The sequence below is a fragment of the Cyprinodon tularosa genome, unplaced genomic scaffold (genome assembly GCF_016077235.1).
Source record: "Cyprinodon tularosa strain WSP-4 unplaced genomic scaffold, ASM1607723v1 ctg8, whole genome shotgun sequence".
Lineage (NCBI taxonomy): Eukaryota > Metazoa > Chordata > Actinopteri > Cyprinodontiformes > Cyprinodontidae > Cyprinodon > Cyprinodon tularosa.
This window is the reverse complement of record NW_024039562.1, coordinates 2,823,298-2,843,014: the sequence shown is the minus strand read 5'-3', so window position 1 is coordinate 2,843,014 and position 19,717 is coordinate 2,823,298. Positions and strand designations below refer to the sequence as shown.

Genomic DNA, 19,717 nt, shown 5'->3' with positions numbered 1-19,717 from the left:
AGGACCAGGAGAAGACACTAATCTTTAGGTCTTATTGTTTACAAATCATGACAGAATATTTAACTACAAATATTGATGTTTAAAAAAGGAATCTTAGGGGACGAGCCACCAAGGGCCCATCAAGGAAAGTGGGGAAATTTTGCATGGCTACTACTGTAGATGTGTCTGTTATATCATGGGCCTTTGCATGCATATTATGTTAACATATCATTGACAGTTGCTACTTTGTTCATATATCTAACCACTGAGGTCCCAACTAATTTATCCCCAGTGTCAAAGGGAGAGGGTGATGTTCCGCCATCGCCGGCCTCTTCCCATCACAGCAGCACTCAGGCGCCAAGCCTCACAGAAGGCAAGCGGACCCCTCAGGGAAGCCAAAACTCCCTGAACACAGTTAGCTCTGGCAGTGGATCTACCAGCGGTATAGGCAGTGGTGGTGGAGGTGGCAGTGGAAGCGCTGTGGTGCCCGCCTCTCTCCAGCCATACGACGTAGAGATCCAGCGGGGAGAAAATGAGGGATTTGGTTTCGTCATCGTGTCATCCGTCTCCCGGCCTGATGCTGGAACCACATTGGGTAACTTGGTTTTATTCATAATGTAGCTAATTGATGTATCGCTAAATTTGCATTGCATTGCAAGAGCTTCAATCATTATATTTTCTTCTCCTATGATTCTCTGATTTTCCATTTGGGTTTGAAACACAGAAACCAAATGCCAGTTTGACATAATATCTTAAATTAGCTGTGATTGACAGCTTTACTCTAGCACAGCAACACAAACATGGCGACGACAGCAATCTCAACAATAAGATTTCAAATTTCGAGATTCTGTTTGGCTGCTCCCACCTCCCACCTATGTTGGTTCTCATTGGGACCTTGCAACAAACACTGATTAACCATTAACATAAATCGATTGCCAGATCATTATATCAAACTAGAAAGGTTACAGTACGATAAAGTGATTCCTATAGGAGTAATTACCTAATAGAGCTTGCTTTTGTTCCTAAGTATTTTGGTTTTTTACTTTTATGTCATTCATCTTCACCAGAACTTTTACATGTTATCTGCATGTGTTACATAGTGTTTTGGTAGTGCACTGCCTTCCACCTTTATCCATCCATTATCTGACACTCTTGTCCCAATTGGGGTCTTTATTTCCTTTGTAAACATTACACAACCACTTTAAAGTCCTAGAATTTCATTGGCTTTATCCTACAGATGTTTTTAGACTGGAGTTATCGTATTTGAGTGTTGGACTCTCTCAGACTGAGCCATCAACTTCAGCCTCCAGGACCAACTAGTCTAAACGTATATAGGAGACCACAAGAAAATACTACATATAAGATATTAAATACTTTCACCAAACATGCAGTTTCTAATGCTGGACATTTAGCAACATTTGCACATTTTTAACATAACAAAAATTGGTAATTTCCCCTTTCTGGCTTTTACCAATCCATCATGTTCCTTGCACCACTGTTGGCAATCTTAAAAAAGAGAAACTTTTTTATATTACTAAACCAGAGCAGACATGTATGAAGTAAAGTCATATAGGTTTTGGGTAGAAATTGCAGAAGCTGCCCTTGAACAAATTTTGTATGACGCTTTGTGTGATGAACACAGATGTCATTGCAAGGACCCTTGTTGCCCTGATGATGATGTAACGTGATGTGTCATAGAGGAAAGGGAAAGTGGACAATGCTCTTGTCACGCTTAGTGCCAATGAGGTTCCACTTATCCCCATGGCCAAGGTGTAGCTTTTTTCAGAATGCAGTTCAGGAAATAATGTGGTATTAACACTGAAAATGACCTTCTCCAGACTCCTTGAAGCCTTAAAAGGTTTAATTTTGTTCCTGCTTCCTCTTTGTGTTTAGTTTCTATTTCCCCCTTTTATCCTGATTGTCATACAGTGATCTAGGCTGATCCTGTAGTGCCATGTATTCACTTCTATTATTGATTCTAACCTTGTGGGACACATGCTAAAATCAGGAATTAGTTTTTAAAAAGTGACATTCCTCAAAACCCTTTCATTCTATTTAGTCTCCCTTTAGTGATGGACAAACCATTTTTCCTGAAGTCTATTAAGCCCCCCCCCCCATCATTCAATGACCCTCAGTTGGTTTTGTGCTTAGCAGATTAGGTGTTAAATCCTTGTCTATCCCTGTAAGGTCTCACAACCCATTATTTAAATAATGTGACAGCATACAAGCGCACTTCCCATCAAGGAAGGAGGGGTGAATGTCAAAAAAGGTTAAGCAATTAATATGGATGCTGCATAGACTACTGGATAAAGCAAGGAGAGGAGAGGGGGAGTTAAACAGGAGAAGGACAAGTGTAGATATCAGAGACTCTTTCTTAGTGCCGTTAGCCATGCCAAATCTGTCATTCTGCTTCAACCATGTCCTTTCATGCTTTAGCGTTAGAATGACTGTCATGATGGGTTCTCTAAAGCGACCCAAGTATGCAGAACACCACTAGACGGAAACAGTAGTAAAAGTTTAACAGAGTTTATTTTGCAAGCACAATGACACTGGTTCTGGTTCTGGAACACGGGTTCACCGGAGTCTGTACAGGAAGATAGTTCAGTTAGCAGGGCACTTAGAGATTTGTCTTTAGATTGTTTCTGACTTGTACCTTGAGGGTCCTTGATTAATGCTTGGAGAGGAAGGTTGTTGGAACTGGAGAGAGTTTGGTTCACAGAGTCCGCAAGCTGCTTCAGCGTCTTACTTCTTAGGATTTGAACCGAGAGAAGCTTGAGGTTTCCAGCTCTTGATCCTAGGCTGCATGAAAGCTCAAAGGCAGGCTTCAGGTTTGGCTCAGAGGGTAGGCTTGGCAGGTTAAGCTCTTCCAGAGCTTCACAGGAGACAAACTGGTTTCCTGAAAAACAGAGACAGAAGTTAGAATCCAGCTTGGATTCAAAAAGTCAACAAAGGTTCTCAGAAGGATCTAGGCTTAGTGCTAACCAACTGGATCAACACTGCGGCGTTGAGGCAAGGTCTGAAGACAGCTTAAGTAGTGGATCCTCTGATGATGGTAATGAGCAGCAGCTGTGCAGGAGGCTCTGCTCAGGAGGATCCACGGCGGACTCTGCTGGAGAAAGGTGGTACTTCTCCAGCTTCCAACAGTACCCCCCCCCCTCAACGACCGCCCCTTGGCGGTCCGGAAGAGGTTGATGGACAGGAACGCTCGTACTCCTCGATCAGGGAAGGATCGAGGATGTAAGAGCCAGGAACCCACTGGCGATCCTCTGGTCCGTAGCCCTCCCAGTCGACGAGGTACTGCCAGCCGCGACCTCGCCGACGGGAGTCCACGATGCGACGAACGGTGAAGGCGGGATGGCCATCAACTTCCAGGGCGGGTGGTGGGGAGTCGGACGGAGGGCACAGAGGGCTTGAGACAACGGGCTTGATCTGAGAGACGTGGAAAGTGGGGTGGATGCGTAGGGTCGGAGGTAGCTGGAGACGGACTGCAGATGGGTTGATGACCTGGGAAACCTTAAACGGACCAATGAACCTCGGGGAGAGTTTTCGAGACATCCCCTTGAGGGGGATGTCACGAGTCGACAGCCATACCTCCTGGCCTACGGAGTACTCGGGAGCGGGACGTCTCTTGGAGTCAGCAAATCGTTTGGAGGTCTCGGAGGATTTGTTGAGCGTGGCGATGGTTTCCTTCCAAATTCTCTGGCAGCGACGGATGTGTTGATTGATGGTTTTAACTGCAATTTCTTTCTCATCTGCGGGGAAAAGTGGAGGTTGATAACCGTGACTGACCTGGAAGGGTGATTGGCCGGTGGAAGCAGATCTCAACGAATTGTGGGCGTATTCGATCCAGGGTAAATATTGGCTCCAGTCGGTTGGGTTGTTAGACGTGAGGCAACAGAGGGTACAGTAGATTCCAGTTGCTGGTTCATCCGTTCAGTTTGACCATTGGATTGCGGATGATAACCAGATGTCAGAGATGTTTTACAGCCCAGAGCTGCGCAGAATGCCTTCCAAACTTGTGATATGAACTGAGGGCCACGATCAGAGAGGATCTCCTGGGGAATGCCGTGTAACCGGAAAACGTGTTTCACTAGAAGTTGAGCCGTTTGGAAGGCCGAGGGAAGCTTCCTGAGAGGGATGAGATGACACGATTTGGATAAACGATCAACGATGGTGAAGATGGTGGACATACCTCGTGAGACAGGGAGGCCGGTGACGAAGTCGATGGCAATATCGGACCATGGACGAGAAGGAATCGGAAGAGGCTGTAGCAGACCCGAGGGGGGCTGGTGTGAGGCCTTTTTTCTGGCACAAGTAGGGCAGGCCAACACATATTCCTTTACATCTCTGTGAAGCGTAGGCCACCAGAAGCGTCTTGAAATCAGAGATATAGTTCTACTGACTCCCGGATGGGCAGAAAATTTGGCAGCATGCATCCATTGTATTAATCGGGACCTGACGGAAGATGGAACATAGGTTCTGTTAGCTGGACCGTTACCTGGGTCAGGTTCCGTGGCCAAGGCGGAGTTAATGAGATCGGAAATCTCCCAATTAACAACTCCGACTGTGCAAGATGCTGGAAGGACAGGCTCTGGTGTCTCGGATTGATCGACGGAGTAAAGACGAGAAAGGGAGTCAGGCTTCACATTCTTGGATCCGGGTCTGTAGGAGATAATGAGATTAAACCTTGAGAAGAATATGGACCACCTGGATTGACGAGGGTTGGCCTGTTTGGCTGACTGGATGTAAGCAAGGTTCTTGTGATCTGTCCAAACTAGAACCGGGTGCTCAGCTCCCTCCAGCCAATGTCTCCATTCCTCCAGCGCCAACTTGATGGCCAACAGCTCACGATCTCCAACGTCGTAGTTCTGCTCTGCTGAAGAAAGTCTACGAGAGAAAAAGGCGCATGGATGGATCTTTTGGTCAGAATCGAGTCTTTGAGACAAGACTGCTCCAACGCCAGAATCTGAAGCGTCTACTTCAAGGATGAACTGCTTGGAAGGGTCTGGCTGAATTAACACAGGTGCTCTGGAAAACAAAGATTTCAGTTTCTCAAAAGCAGTCTGAGCTTCAGGGGACCAATGAAAAGTTCGTTTAACTGAAGTCAGTGAGGTTAAAGGGAGGGCTGTTTGGCTATAGTTCCTTATGAAGCGGCGGTAAAAATTGGCGAACCCCAAAAATCTCTGTAGCTGCTTGCGATTTTCAGGAACTGGCCATTCCAAAACAGCCTTAATCTTGTCTTCAGAAGGCTTAACCTGCCCACCCTCGAGCACAAACCCCAAAAAGGTAACTGAGGGTTGATGAAACTCACATTTTTCAGCTTTGACGAACAACTTGTTTTCCAATAACCTTTGTAGCACCAGGCGGACATGTTTCTTATGATCAGACAGGTTCCTTGAATAAATGAGTATGTCGTCAATATAGACGAACACAAACACATTTAAAAAGTCTCTGAGAATGTCGTTCACGAGGGCTTGGAAACAGGCAGGGGCGTTAGTTAAACCAAAAGGCATAACCAAATACTCGAACTGACCTAATGGGGTTTTGAAAGCAGTCTTCCACTCATCTCCTTCTCTGATCCTAAGAAGATGATATGCGTTCCTTAAATCCAATTTGGTGAAGACTGTAGCCCCTTGGACAGGTTCAAACGCTGAGGCGAGAAGAGGTAGAGGATACTTGTTCTTAATTGTAATTTGGTTCAAACCTCTGTAGTCGATACATGGCCTAAGAGAACCGTCCTTTTTGCCCACAAAAAATAATCCTTCACCCAGAGGAGAGGAGGACGGGCGAATAATCCCAGCAGCTAAAGACTCGTTAATGTATTTCTCCATAGTTTCTCGCTCGGGTTTGGAGATGTTGTATAAACGACTGCTGGGTAATGGCGCTCCAGGTAGCAACTCGATAGCGCAGTCATATGGTCTGTGTGGAGGAAGGGACGTAGCACTGACCTTACTGAAGACGGGAGCCAAGTCATGGTACTCTGAGGGAACTGAAGAAAGGTCAGGAGAGTCCATCTCCCCCCCCTCCCCTAGGAGGCCCCACCAAGGGGGCTGCCGAACGAAGGCATGTCTCATGGCATGACGTAGACCATGACTCCAGGTAACGATCAGTCCAGTTGATATGAGGATTATGTTTCTCCAACCATTCAAATCCAAGCACGAGAGGGGAGCATGCGGAGGGAAAAACAAAAAATGTAATTGTCTCACGGTGGTTACCTGAAAGTAGCAGCTCGAGGGGTTCAGTTTGATGGGTAACTTGGTGAAGTTTCTTCCCATCAATGGCTGAGACACGGAGAGGTTGAGTCAGGGGAATGGTTTCAATTTCCAGTTGTCGGACGAGATTTCAATCAATCAGGTTCCGTTCACAGCCTGAATCGATGAATGCAGAGAAAGAGAGGTTTTGGTTAGCGAAAAACAGAGTGGCTGTAAGCATCAGTCGAGGAGATTTCTTAGAATTAGTTTGGCCCGTCAGACTCCTCAGATCCTCTGACGGGCCCAGGCTTTTGACTTAGCCGGGCAGGTGGCGATGAAGTGTCCACTCTCGCTACAATAAATGCAGAGTTTACTCAAAAAGCGTCTTTGTCTTTCTTCTGGAGTTAGCCTAGTGTTTCCAACCTGCATGGGTTCGACCTCCATTTTACCAGAATGAGACGCCTGAACAGGCAGAGGGAGAGACTGGGTCTTAGATCTCAACTTAGGCAACTGTTCTGTGGGAGGAGAAAAAACAGTCTCGTTATCAGAAGCAGGAGCAACTGAAAGAGATCCTAGGTTTCTTGGCTTGGAGCTATTTCTGGCTCGGATTTGGTTGTCCAATCTTATTGTTAACTTGATTAATTCATCGAGGGTAGCAGGTTCATCGAGGGTTGCAAGTTCGTCCTTAATATTCTCATTTAAGGCCATAAAATAAGCCCCTTTCAAAGCACTTTGGTTCCATCCGGAAGCTGCTGCTTTAACCCGGAAGTTGATGGAGAAATCAGCCACAGAAGAATTTCCTTGCTTGATACTGAAAAGAGCACGAGAGTCAATAGTTTGATCAGACTCCTGGTTAAAAACCTGGGAGAATTCGGAAATAAAGTCAGAATATCGACAGTTGAGGCTTTCATCGGAGGAAAATCTGGCCTGAGCCCACTCCAAGGCTCTTCCTGTTAATTGAGAAAGAATAAACGTTATCCGTTTATAATCCGTGGGAAAACTATTGGGAGCATTTTGAAAAATTAGCCGGCATTGAAATAAAAATCCTTTGCAATCCTTCATATTACCGGAGAATCTTTCAGGAAGGTTAGGGCGGAACTCTGATGACGTCACAGCTGGTGACCTCGGAGGGGGAACAGGACCCGGAAATGGTTGCGCTGCTGGCGTGGCATTAGCATTGCTCACATAATTAGCGTAGCTCTGAAGCATATGATTGTGAGTGTCTACAAGGCGATATAACTCACGGAGTGTCTGGGTTTGTCCTTGGATTTGGACTTCCTGCTCCTCCAAGCGACGGCGGAGGTGATCTGCTGGGCCTTGTGTTTGGCCGCAGTGTTCTGTCATGATGGGTTCTCTAAAGCGACCCAAGTATGCAGAACACCACTAGACGGAAACAGTAGTAAAAGTTTAACAGAGTTTATTTTGCAAGCACAATGACACTGGTTCTGGTTCTGGTCCTGGAACACGGGTTCACCGGAGTCTGCACAGGAAGATAGTTCAGTTAGCAGGGCACTTAGAGATTTGTCTTTAGATTGTTTCTGACTTGTACCTTGAGGGTCCTTGATTAAAGCTTGGAGAGGAAGGTTGTTGGAACTGGAGAGAGTTTGGTTCGCAGAGTCCGCAAGCTGCTTCAGCGTCTTACTTCTTAGGATTTGAACCGAGAGAAGCTTGAGGTTTCCAGCTCTTGATCCTAGGCTGCATGAAAGCTCAAAGGCAGGCTTCAGGTTTGGCTCAGAGGGTAGGCTTGGCAGGTTAAGCTCTTCCAGAGCTTCACAGGAGACAAACTGGTTTCCTGAAAAACAGAGACAGAAGTTAGAATCCAGCTTGGATTCAAAAAGTCAACAAAGGTTCTCAGAAGGATCTAGGCTTAGTGCTAACCAACTGGATCAACACTGCGGCGTTGAGGCAAGGTCTGAAGACAGCTTAAGTAGTGGATCCTCTGATGATGGTAATGAGCAGCAGCTGTGCAGGAGGCTCTGCTCAGGAGGATCCACGGCGGACTCTGCTGGAGAAAGGTGGTACTTCTCCAGCTTCCAACAATGACCAAGGATGTTGGAGTAGACACGGCTTCCAGACAATAATAGTGAAAAATACTGACTAAAACATTGACGATTGCAATTTAATATATATAATCGTAGCTGGTCATTTATGCTTTTGAGTAAAACTAGATGAAATTGAGTGGGGTTACCTATACGAGCATATTTAATTGTGTCATCATTACCAGTTCGAAGACTTAAGAATATAAATAAAAAAAGCTGTAATGTAATTTGATATTATCCTTATTATCCTATTTTTATATCACTAACAGCACATTAATCTGAACCAAAAGATAAAACCACATTACCTGCTATTTCTCAAACATAAACGTATACGTCATCTTATCACTGCAGTGGTGATAATAGAGTTTAGAAGTGTACATTTATTATTTTTTGGTTGCCCATAAGGGGAACATATTCCCTATATTAATTATTTAAAAAAATAATATAATGCATCTTTAGGGATTTTGAAGGTTGCTTTTTATTTCAATTTGATTCTCTGTCTGAGGGTTATATTTAAAAATGTTCTGGTTTCACTTGTTGTGCGTGTTAAGCACACACCATCTGAAATTTTAAGTTAAACCTCGTCTGATAAGGTGCAGACACAACCTACCCAAGGTTTGCAGGATCACATCTGAAAATATGTGATCATTTAAACAGATAAAATTTGAAGAACTTAAGCTAAGATGGAAACTTTTCTTTCCTGAATTTCCAAACGTTAACATTCCTGCAAATAACTCTGAATGAGATGGTTAAAACCAGTTTGTGTGCTGTGCTAGACAAGAGTTGATGGTACGAATTTAAAACAACTTAAGTCTCAAAATAGTCATAGTGTTTACTTAAAATGCTATTTTATGAACCTTTAAAATGTGTTGAACCACTTCCTGCTCTATTTCTTTTGTGTAAATAATTTTCAGCCTATTTTTATATAATTTCCTAGAGAAAATATAAAAAGTCTCTAAAGGCCTAGTATAGAATATTTGGACAAACAACATTATTTATTGTAAGATAGTGTTAGACCTGCAGAGTTGTTCCATAGCAGGTTGGATATTAATTACTTGTAACATCCTAGCAGAACAGTGTTTGAAAAAATTACAACTTTCCTTTTTATACTTGTATGTCTTAGCCTAGGAACCACAGCTCAGTTATCAGATTGAATGCAGACTGAACACTTATTGATCCAGTGATGCACCAACTTTTCAGTTCTTTAATTAACATGTCAAGCTGTGGAATGGGAGGACATCCTTTGCATTTTATTCAGTACTGCATCCAATTTTAACTTTGCTTCTTTTTTACTGTAGAACTTGTCAATTCCAGCTCTAACATTTGTTGGCTTTGGGACTTTCTGATTTGATTATTTAATCGATCCTCTTTTTTTCTTTCTTTCTGTTTCTCCCTCTTTCCTACTTTCTTTAAATGCAAATCAACATAAATGTTAACCCATATCAATCAAACAAATCATCACCATACACTGTTTTAAATATAAAAAAAAATGAAACACAAACCCAACTGATACAAAAAGCTGGAAATGCATGCGTTGCGATGCCCCACAAAATAGGTCGTATCATAGAGGGCAGCCCGGCTGACCGCTGCGGGAAGCTGAAGGTTGGAGACCGGATTCTGGCTGTCAATGGCTGCTCCATCACCAACAAGTCACATTCGGACATCGTCAACCTGATCAAAGAGGCCGGGAACACTGTCTCACTCAGGATCATTCCAGGCGATGGTAAGGCTCTCAGCCCCCAGCATTACACAAATGTTTCATAATGCAATATAATGTGACTTTTTCATGGCTCTAGTTGAAAAGAAGGGCACTAATGCTTTTCACATGCAAAGAAAAAAAAAACAGCTTTTAAGGTTTCTGTGCAAAGTAAATTCTTAAAAATAAAGTACTTTGATTTTTCTAATGTGTATACGGATCAGTAATTCTATGTTCATTTTGTATGTTTGCTACTGTTTCCTTGAACCCCCAGTTGGGCTCTGCAGAAGGCCCATCACACTGAGCCTGGTTCGGCTGCTGAGAGTTTGTCTTGTTAAAAGGGAGGTTTTCCTCTCCGATGTTACTGCATGCATTGCTGGTTTGAAGGCTTGCAGTAGAGTCAACGACACATTGCAAACGAATGTCTTTTGTTGTCACAAATGCTCACACAGGAGGAGCTTATCCTGCAAAGTCAGTGACTCAATACAATCAGCTGGTTTTCCTTAGATGAAATAAAACTTTTAACCAATTAACCAATCATAGTCAGTTTTAACCGATTTACTGTATGATCTGATTTCATTGTCTTTGTGAGGTGCCTTAAGATATTATGTATGTGTTATAAATTGGCACTTCATGAATAGTGTATTGAATTATATTATTTGTGTTCAGACTTCCTGGGCCAATATTCAGAACCACCTATCATTGCAATTACAGCCACAACTATTTTAGGCTTTATCACCACCAGCTTTGAACATGTAAAGACTTTTCCAGCTTATTTGAAAAACAGATCAAATAGTCTGAGTGGATGGAGAGACTGTGGGAGTACTGTTAATCTTGTAAAATCGTGTAAAATGCTTGAGTCTTAATGCTTTCACACATTTACCAGCTTTTCTTCTGGGATGGACCCATATTTACATGCAACAGTTTTCAAGTTATATCTTGGTCAATTCTGACAAAAGTGATGTCATCTAAATATTTATGTGCACTTTCTTGTAGATTTGAGAGTATTTCAAACAATTACTTTCTATTAGTATTAAAAGGGCAAAACTTGTAGCAGCAATAAATACAGTAGCTGTCCTTGTTATATATTCTCCTACCTGTAGAGAGCCTGTTGGTTGCTTTTATGATTTAGATTGTTTTTAACCTTAGTATCTCTTTCTGCCTTAAACTTTATCCCTGAATTGTCTCATTTGTTTCTTGGTATTTATAATGTTTGTTCACAAATGCTCTAGCAAACCTAGAACAACTGAATATCAACTGAGCATATAAAAATGAATGTCATGAAAAAGTAAGTGAGACTCATTTGAAATACTATAGTGTAAAATATTTTTCATAGCAATCATAGATCTATCTGCAGCTAATAAAAACCTGAATTCGATGCCTTGGACATTCAGATTTTTACATAACAATAACAAAGTGGACTTCAAATAGAAATTTCAAGTTTCTGAAAAAGTTTATTTCTATGGATTAAATAGTTAGCGGGGCCTCATTTTGTACAAATGAATGCCTCATTGTGGTGTGGCATGGAGGTTGCTAGCTGTCAGGCGGGTTTGTGTGCCTGTCGAGCAGAGGAACACCTTAGTCATCTGGCACCTATGGCAGTGTGAGCAAGTGGATAGTCCTACTGGGAAAATTATTTATTTTTTCCATAAAGAAAGCACGAAAAGCCCTACAATTTCCTTGTAGAATGCTTTTTTGGCTGTGATCCTCTAAAACCAAACAAATATAATCATCCAATACTTTTGAAATTTTCTTTTTCCTTCCCCTTCACAGTTAAGCACTACCTTGTGTCTGTGTATTAGATAAAGTCTCAGCAAAATGCATTAAGGTTTAGGTTTATATTGATGTTAAAAAGATTTATGGGGTGTAAATACTTTTTAAAGTCAAAGAATTTCAAACTCAGAAACAGTAACGCTGATTGGCAAATGAGCCATAATTTTACATGACAGATACTGAGCAGAGTAAAACTGTACTGTGCATTAAGACTTTTACAGAGACACAGTTTAAAAGAAATCTTCCAAACTTTAGAGTTCAAAGTGATGGTAAACTTCTCCCTCAGAACCCAAATCAAACCATCAGAGTAAAATCTACATGTATACTAGTAACACAATGCAGAGAGGCGTCCGGACCTCTGTGGGGCAGAAAGGGAGTTAATTTATGGAGCTAAGGAAAGAGTGAGTTAAGGTGGCTACTGTATTATTTTCATGTTAAACATGGACAGATCTGTACTTTTCCCAAATGAAGCTGATATATATGATGCTTGGCTTAAAAAATGTCACATTTTTATTTAAAAAGATCCTACAAAAGAAAACAATGCTTGGAAAATATTTTTCCTTAATGGCTGTTGTTTTCCGTTGGATGCAGATGGACCAGTGTTGTCACTGAGCAAATGGCAGATGACAGCATCACACACAGTTAGCATCAGGTTGAATAGAGCTGACTGTGGGTGATTCAGGGGACTCTTTTGGAGCGTGGCATTTTGTTCACCATAGTGCCTTTAAAAAACACAGCTCCAGGCTAAGGCGTTTGATAAAAGTACCCACGTTATTTAATTTTTTTTTTACTCTTTACAGAATCTTCCAATGCTTCTCTCCTGACTAATGCAGAGAAAATCGCTACCATCACCACCACACACACACCTCAAACCACAGAGTTAAGGTAAGAGCTTATCTTTTGGAGATGTTTTAGAGATAATGCACATCACACCATTAAATATATTTTCTTGTCTTTTGCAAGGAATCATTCAAAGTCAAAAGGAGTTCCTCCTCCACCTCCTTCGCAAACTCATCTGCAGGTACCTGTCAATATTTTCAATGCACAGTTCAACCATACTTAGATTTGTAATTGTCATGCCCTTTAAGCACAGAGAACAGCTCATCATGAGCCATAAAAAGTCATGGTATGTGTTCAGACTAAAGTTATAGTATGTGATTGTTATTTTCTATATGCACTGGGAAAATACAAACTAGTTAAGTTTTTAAAAACCTTAATGATTTCTAGTAAAGTATATTACTTGTTTACATATTGTCTTCTTTCAAGTAAAACTTCTATATACATGTTTTATTATAACATTTTTCAAATGGATCTTTGAATTTCCTGCTAACAACTTATGTTTTGGGGTTTTTTTGGGGGTTTTTTTTTTTTTTTTGGTTTGCATTTTTTTCTGAGATCTTACCCATTTATGAAAAAAAAGAAAATTGCACAGTTGTTATTTATTTACTATATAGCTGTTATAAACTCAATCCAATTGATACTTAGACTGGGCTCGATCATACAGGAGTTGTTTCATTTTATTTTTTCAGAATATTCAAATTCAGACAAAATGCAGGATCTGCAGAGTTCTAAACGGATAAGATCTACATTTTTTAAGAAACATAAAACTATCAAACAAAAAATAAAACATTAATTTAAGCCCACTGCCAAGTCAACTTCATAAAGTGATTATTTTTGATTTGCTGATCAGACAAAACATGTTTTGTAATTCAAAGTTATCAAGAAAACCTTATAATTGTTCAAGAGAACGCATACAATGAAGACAGAATATGATGCAGTTAAAGTGGAAGGCAACATTTGTAACTCTTTTGGAAACAATATTAAATGCAAACACTAGTGGCTTTATTTATTTCATGACGTTTCACCTGCCTTTAAGTGAAAACAAATCCTAACTGTAATTCAGTTCCCCCTCAGGTTCTAGATTTTCTCCAAGTCAATAAAACACTAATTGCTTTATAATAAAAAAAGGAATATTTTAGGAAGAATAAAGGTGTAAATAAAAGGTGTGTATTTTCTTTATATTCTAATTAAGAAGCTCAGAAAAATTACATGTGTAAAGCCCTTTTAAGCTACAGTATATGTTAGTAATCAATAGGGGGCAGCAGCATGCAAATAATGAGATGGTAAATAACAGTGGGAAGATTTAAGGTTTCATAATGAAATACTTTGGTGTGTTGGTAAGGAACATTTTTATAAGCATAGTAAACATGGCACACAGTGGGCATAGTAACAAGGTTTTGAGCTGTAGTGCAGCTTTAGCAAATCTGCCTTACTGTATTTAAAATTGACCTGCAAGATAAATTAAACCCCAGTGTTTTAATTATTTATTTATTTATTTTTTGGCTCACATAGACCTATAACCTGCAGTTTTTGCATGTAATTTTAAATATAAAAAATGCATGATAGATAAAATAAGAATTATTTTTTTATTGATGTAATGATTTGTTGTCCCATGGAATTTAAGCTAGCTTAATACACTCAAAGCAATATATTTTTGCATTTATCAAAGAAATCATGAAGACAGTGATAAAGAATCCAGTAATATTTAGGATTAAAGATCAGGGTAAGAGGTAGGGTACACAGCAGATATCTTACCATTGTTGTGGATTTTATTATAACATTTTCGGAGCCTTTGAGATTATCTTTTTACAATATAAGCTTCAATTTAAAGTGAACTCCTAATATATGTAAAAACTTTGGGGTGCTGCCCTTGCTCAATGATCAGTAACCTGCTCACATGCACTTCTGCATTAATTATTCATAAATTCCACTATATTGTACAAGCTTTGACATCTTGAGTTTTTTAGTGGAACATGGCTTGATTAGTTCTGAAGTTTGTAGACACCTTCTGATTCACACTGCACAATATGTTAGTGTTTCTAGTGTTTCCTTTCTACACTGTAGATTTATTTTCTTATGCTGCAGGATGCAGAATACTATTCTGTGGACCTTGAACGGGACAGTAAAGGCTTCGGCTTCAGCCTAAGAGGAGGACGGGAGTACAACATGGACCTTTATGTGCTGAGACTAGCCGAGGATGGGGCTGCTGTCAGAAATGGCAAAATGAGGGTATAAAAACTCACAAGTTCCCTTAGATTCCTTTCTAAGAACATTTTGTCAGGCTAAATTTCCTATTTTTGCATTATTTATGAGACCATTTTATTGGCCAGCTGTCCCACTTACACAGCCTCTCTGTTTTAGGTGGGAGATGAGATCCTGGAGATTAATGGTGAGAGCACAAAGAACATGAAGCATTCACGAGCCATTGAACTGATCAAGAATGGAGGTCGGAGGGCAAGGCTTGTCCTAAAGAGAGGAGATGGATCTGTACCCGAGTATGGTAGGCATACTGTTTTGCTCTTCTCGTAGAGATTAGTAAAATTTGGAATAGAGTACAAAGCACCATTTCAATATGTTTCCTTCAACAGATCAATCAACCTAACCCCACAAAGGGCATTTTTGAAAAATCCAACTTTTATCTAAATGGTGTTATGCTGAAGGGCAAAAAGTACTAATAAAAAGAACATTGTTTTTACATAAATTTATATTCGTGCTCTTCTAGGGCGATCTTAGAAGAAACGTGCAAAGAGCACCTTGCTTAATAGTTGCCACTAGGCTTTTTGCTAGCAATGCATACAGCTGTACGGCCTTTATAAAAAAAATGACAAATTTTACAGCCTGTTTTTCCCCAGTAAACTTAAATGTTCAAAATTTCACAAGCAGCATATGCTGGAGATGGAAAAATAAAATTTTTGCTGCTCGAAGCACCACATCAACCAATCCGAGAAGCTAATCTGCAAGCTGACAGGGAGACGGACACAGCACTGCTGATGCAGAGCACTGTGATCCCTCAACTGAAACAGAAACATGAAATTTAGCCATGCCTTCAGAAGGACAGGTTGTCTGCTGGCAAGTTGTTGTCTTGGGGACCTCAAGATGGGCTTCAGGGTTTTTTTTACCCTCATTAGTATCTTCAGTACTCCATATAAAGGGCAGAAAGACCTGAGGTCCTTGTTTTTAGTATTGATCTGATTGTAGACATTTAAGGTAGTGGCTGTTTTCTTGTAGGTATTTCCCATTCTTAGGAGTAGCTAACACAAACAGGCTTCTGTGCCCTTCTTCTTCCAATGGATGTAATGTAAAAACTCCTCTTGTCTGTTCTATTTGTTTCCTTTTCTTGCCTCTTCCTTTCTTCTCTCTGATCATCTCTTATCACTGGGCTCTTCCTCCTCTCTCCAGCGATGATGGCTCCTCATCTCGCTGTTGGTACACTAAGGAATGACAAGATGGGAGAGCCCTGTTTCTACCTAATGGGCCAAAATCAGACAACGGTTTGTAGTAAAAAGATAAATAAGTGTCCCAGTTCACTCTCCCTGTCATCTTCCCTCTCCTCACTTTGAGTTTTTATACAGCCTTCCAGCTCATCCTGACCTGCATCCTACTTTGTCAGTGTTTTTGTGCGGATGTGTTCACATCGTCAACATACTTTGTGTCCCGTCACGCTTGTATTAAACTGTACTTATGTGGCCTCTGTCAGTCCATATGAACCCTACCCCAATATCGCTCTTTTTAATTGAACTAACGTAATGCCTCAACTCATCACATGCTGCTGCCGTAGCAACCAGTGTAATTTGGCAAACATTCAGTCAAATGCACATTTTTTATTTGGTTTTGGTTTGTTTTGATGTACCTTTTTCATACTGCTTTGAATGATTTTCTAGGTGCCTGCCGTCTCATTGATAACCCTTGCCCTACACTCACTGATGTGTTGCTCCTGCTTTTGCTGATGTAATCTTCTGTTTATAGATTTGCAGTTCTTGTATATAAAAAGAGTTGTCATCTGATCTGTCAGTTTAGATTTTCTAAGAATACATGCAGCACATAAAAAAACATCTTTGCATGATATTCATAGCTGCATTAAATTGTGTTGTGCCACTGCAAGAGACCACTTAACCAATGTCGACAACAATCTATGTTTATCTGAAACCTATTTTTATTCAGTCAGTCCTTTCTCCTTTGTCCTTCCTGCAGACGGCAGCAGTGACGGGTACCCTTCCCCATCCGGGGCACAAAACGCTCCGGAAGTGAGAAAGCTGCCGCCCAACAGCCGATATCACACCTCATTTGAGTCCAGTTATCCACCAGACTTTCACAAACCATCACGCCTGGAGGAGCCTTCGCGTGGCCGAAGTATGGAGAAGAACAGGGACTGGGCCGGCTCAGATCTGATGGACTTCGAGGGCCGGCAGTTTAACCCCCACCTTCATCACACCTGGAATAACAGTCACAGTCAAAGTATCCCCCGACAGCAGTCTCCCGACAACAGTAATGGCAGCACCGGTGGCAACAAGAAGAGCCGAGGACGCAAAGTCAAGAAGTCTGAATCAGAGAGTGGCATCTCCAAGCTCCTGAAAAGTCTAAGGAAAGACAGCTCAGGGAAGAAGGCTGCTGCAGCCGAAAAACTGCGAGGCAGAGAGCTCTCGAGCAGCAGTTCTACTCTGGACAGTAAACTCCGTCCACAGCGTCGTGGCTCCCTTGATCGCTCACCAACCAGGAAGCGTAACTCATCTCCGGATCGTCGGCGGGCAAAGTCCATGGACCGCAGAGCACATCGGGACCACACACCTGAGAGGGAATATGATGACGGAGGGTTTCTCTCTGTAACACCTGAGAGAAAGCTCTATGAACGGAAGCTCCTCAAGGAGTCACCGTTAGCCGGTCGAGTCAGTGAGGTCTCCACCCCTGAGCGAGTCAACAACAGTGCAGATTCTCTCACCAGAGGCCGGGCATACGATAAAGCCACTAAGAACGGAAACCTTTTGAGAGACTCTTCCTCAGAAAGGAGGGAGGGGAGGCACAGAGGGAATGGGACAATGGAGAGGCGGTACAGACTGGAGCGGGACTCTTCCCCTGACAGCAACTACAGTCGGGACGAGCTGAACTATGCAGCAGCAGCACCCAGACTGAAGGACTACTACAGCATGATGAAGAACAATGCTGCACACAACAACGCTACCTACAACAAGACAGGACACAACAATACTGCTGGAAGACGCAGCTCAAACCAGATCCCTGAGCCCAAGAGAAGGCTGTACAAAGAAAACCCAAAAGACCTCAGTATCTAGAGGGAAGCAGAGGTCCCCCCTCGCTATTCTCCCCTCTGACCATAAATAATACATACTATACACTGGATTTGGACTTGTAACAATACTAACTTAGTTTTTATTTGGTCAAAATGTTTATGAATTAAGTTGATTAATTAACCTACTTGTGGTCCCATTCAGAGATTCATAAAAACAGCAGGAGTACAATCCTTCTCTCAGTTAATACTGGTTGTGTTGTCATTGTTTTTGTTATTTTGAGCATAACAGAAGTTGTTGTGTTGTAATTAAGGTATTGTAGGTGCCTGCATCAAGATTCAGTAATATTGCTTTTTTGTAGGCATTGCTGACTTTTAATATTTGTTCCCTTCAGAGGTCTCAATAATGCTTCCACTGTGGAAAAATCCAAATTCCTTGGCGCTTTTTCAATGTTTTAAATGTCCTTTTTGCTCTTAAATTACTGGAACTTTTGATACTTATGATTTGAAAGAACTGTGAAAATGAGACAAAGCTCTGCATTTAAATTTGGATGGTTAAACTTGAGCGTTAAATTATAAATATAATAATATATGAAATTTCTAATTTTGCTCTATTTATTTGAATTTTACTCATGTCTTGAATGAGCTGCATTAAATCTTTAAGGACTAAGGGAGGGGTGTAAGCATGCTGTACTGCAAGTTGTGTTGCATCGTTGTTAAACAGCCCCAATCGTTTTTCACAGACTGCAGCCCTGTCTACACAAACACAGATAGTTTCTGCTGTGCTTCCACCTAATACACACACACACACACACACACACACACACACACACACACACACACACACACTGGAGTTTTTGATGAAAAAAATATATTTTTAAAAAAGATTTTAAAATGGAGATTTCTGAAAACTGTGTGTGAACTTGATTCCTGCAGATAAGTAAAAAACGTGGCCTGGAGAACCACTTTTCACCTAATAGCTGTTTCATTGCTGGAAAATATGATATCCTTTGAGCCATTTTTAAAGATTTTCCACTGATTTGTCCTGCTGTTTCGTTTAAACTTCAAAGATAAGCAAAAGTTAAAGGGCATAACTCCACATTTTTACAACTTTTCCTTTTCAAATGTGTTAACACTTGTATCTGATGGTAGATGTATTCAGTCCCATGGATGTTTACAATATAGAGTAGTTCAGCTTTGAGCTGAGTTTTTTTTTTTATAGGAATAATTATTTCCAATTAGAAGCATTTAAAAGAGTTGATTTATGGTATAAATATGTTATTTGGGTTTCTGACGATTAGCAAAATTGGTAACATGGAGGCCCACACTGTAGATCCCCACTTTTGCTTCCTTGGCTAAACAGAGTGCAAACATTTTGACTGAGATCAAATCATAAATGCATTCAAAAAGAAACTTGAACCACAACTGTTTTGAGAGAAACTTTAGCCTAACCACGCTTTAAGCCACAATCATAATTTGAGTAATAATTACGATTATGATTAATGACAGTATTATAACCACCTACTGGTACAGCATGGTTATTACAACATTTAAATGGAACTACTACTGTAGATACAGAAAGAACAAAATACATATCTGAAGATGTGTGTTTTGGGGCCTGAGATTATTTTCTTTAAGACTAATTGCTTATTACCTTACTTCTTCAAACTGGAGGAGTTTCTTTTAACTCTGTTTAACTATAATTGTTCACGATCAAATGAGTTCTCCAAGTATCTAAAAAAAAATTCCTGTTTAATGATTTGGAATAATCATTTTACCATAACACCAGCTATAGCTGATTAGAACTATGAATGTTCATTATACCAAAAATTATAATGGAGTCAATTATCCCTGTTACCACCTTGTAAGGCTTAAGGAATTCCCTGCTCTTCTTCTTGGCCCAGCCAAATTTATTACACCCGTCATCCACCTCCTGGTCCCTGACACAATGAGCTGATGA

At 41.0% G+C, this 19,717-nt stretch overlaps 1 protein-coding gene across 14 annotated transcripts in view; it reads left to right on the top strand.

Annotated features, from left to right (window-relative positions):
* Positions 1-18,557, top strand: part of LOC119774102 (membrane-associated guanylate kinase, WW and PDZ domain-containing protein 1-like) — a 138,890-nt gene extending 120,333 nt beyond the window's left edge. For 11 of the 14 annotated variants that reach the window (XM_038271441.1, XM_038271438.1, XM_038271439.1 and 8 more), the window contains 7 exons: positions 272-574; positions 9,729-9,932; positions 12,479-12,563; positions 12,642-12,699; positions 14,604-14,747; positions 14,880-15,018; positions 16,710-18,557. In XM_038271441.1, coding sequence (XP_038127369.1) covers positions 272-574; positions 9,729-9,932; positions 12,479-12,563; positions 12,642-12,699; positions 14,604-14,747; positions 14,880-15,018; positions 16,710-17,803 — 2,027 coding nt within the window. In that variant the 3' untranslated portion in view covers positions 17,804-18,557. Of the gene's footprint in view, positions 1-271; positions 575-9,728; positions 9,933-12,478; positions 12,564-12,641; positions 12,700-14,603; positions 14,748-14,879; positions 15,019-15,917; positions 16,010-16,709 lie in introns of all 14 variants that reach the window. The other 3 variants (XM_038271450.1, XM_038271451.1, XM_038271440.1) reach the window with 2 other exon arrangements.
* Positions 18,558-19,717: the final 1,160 nt, after the last annotated feature.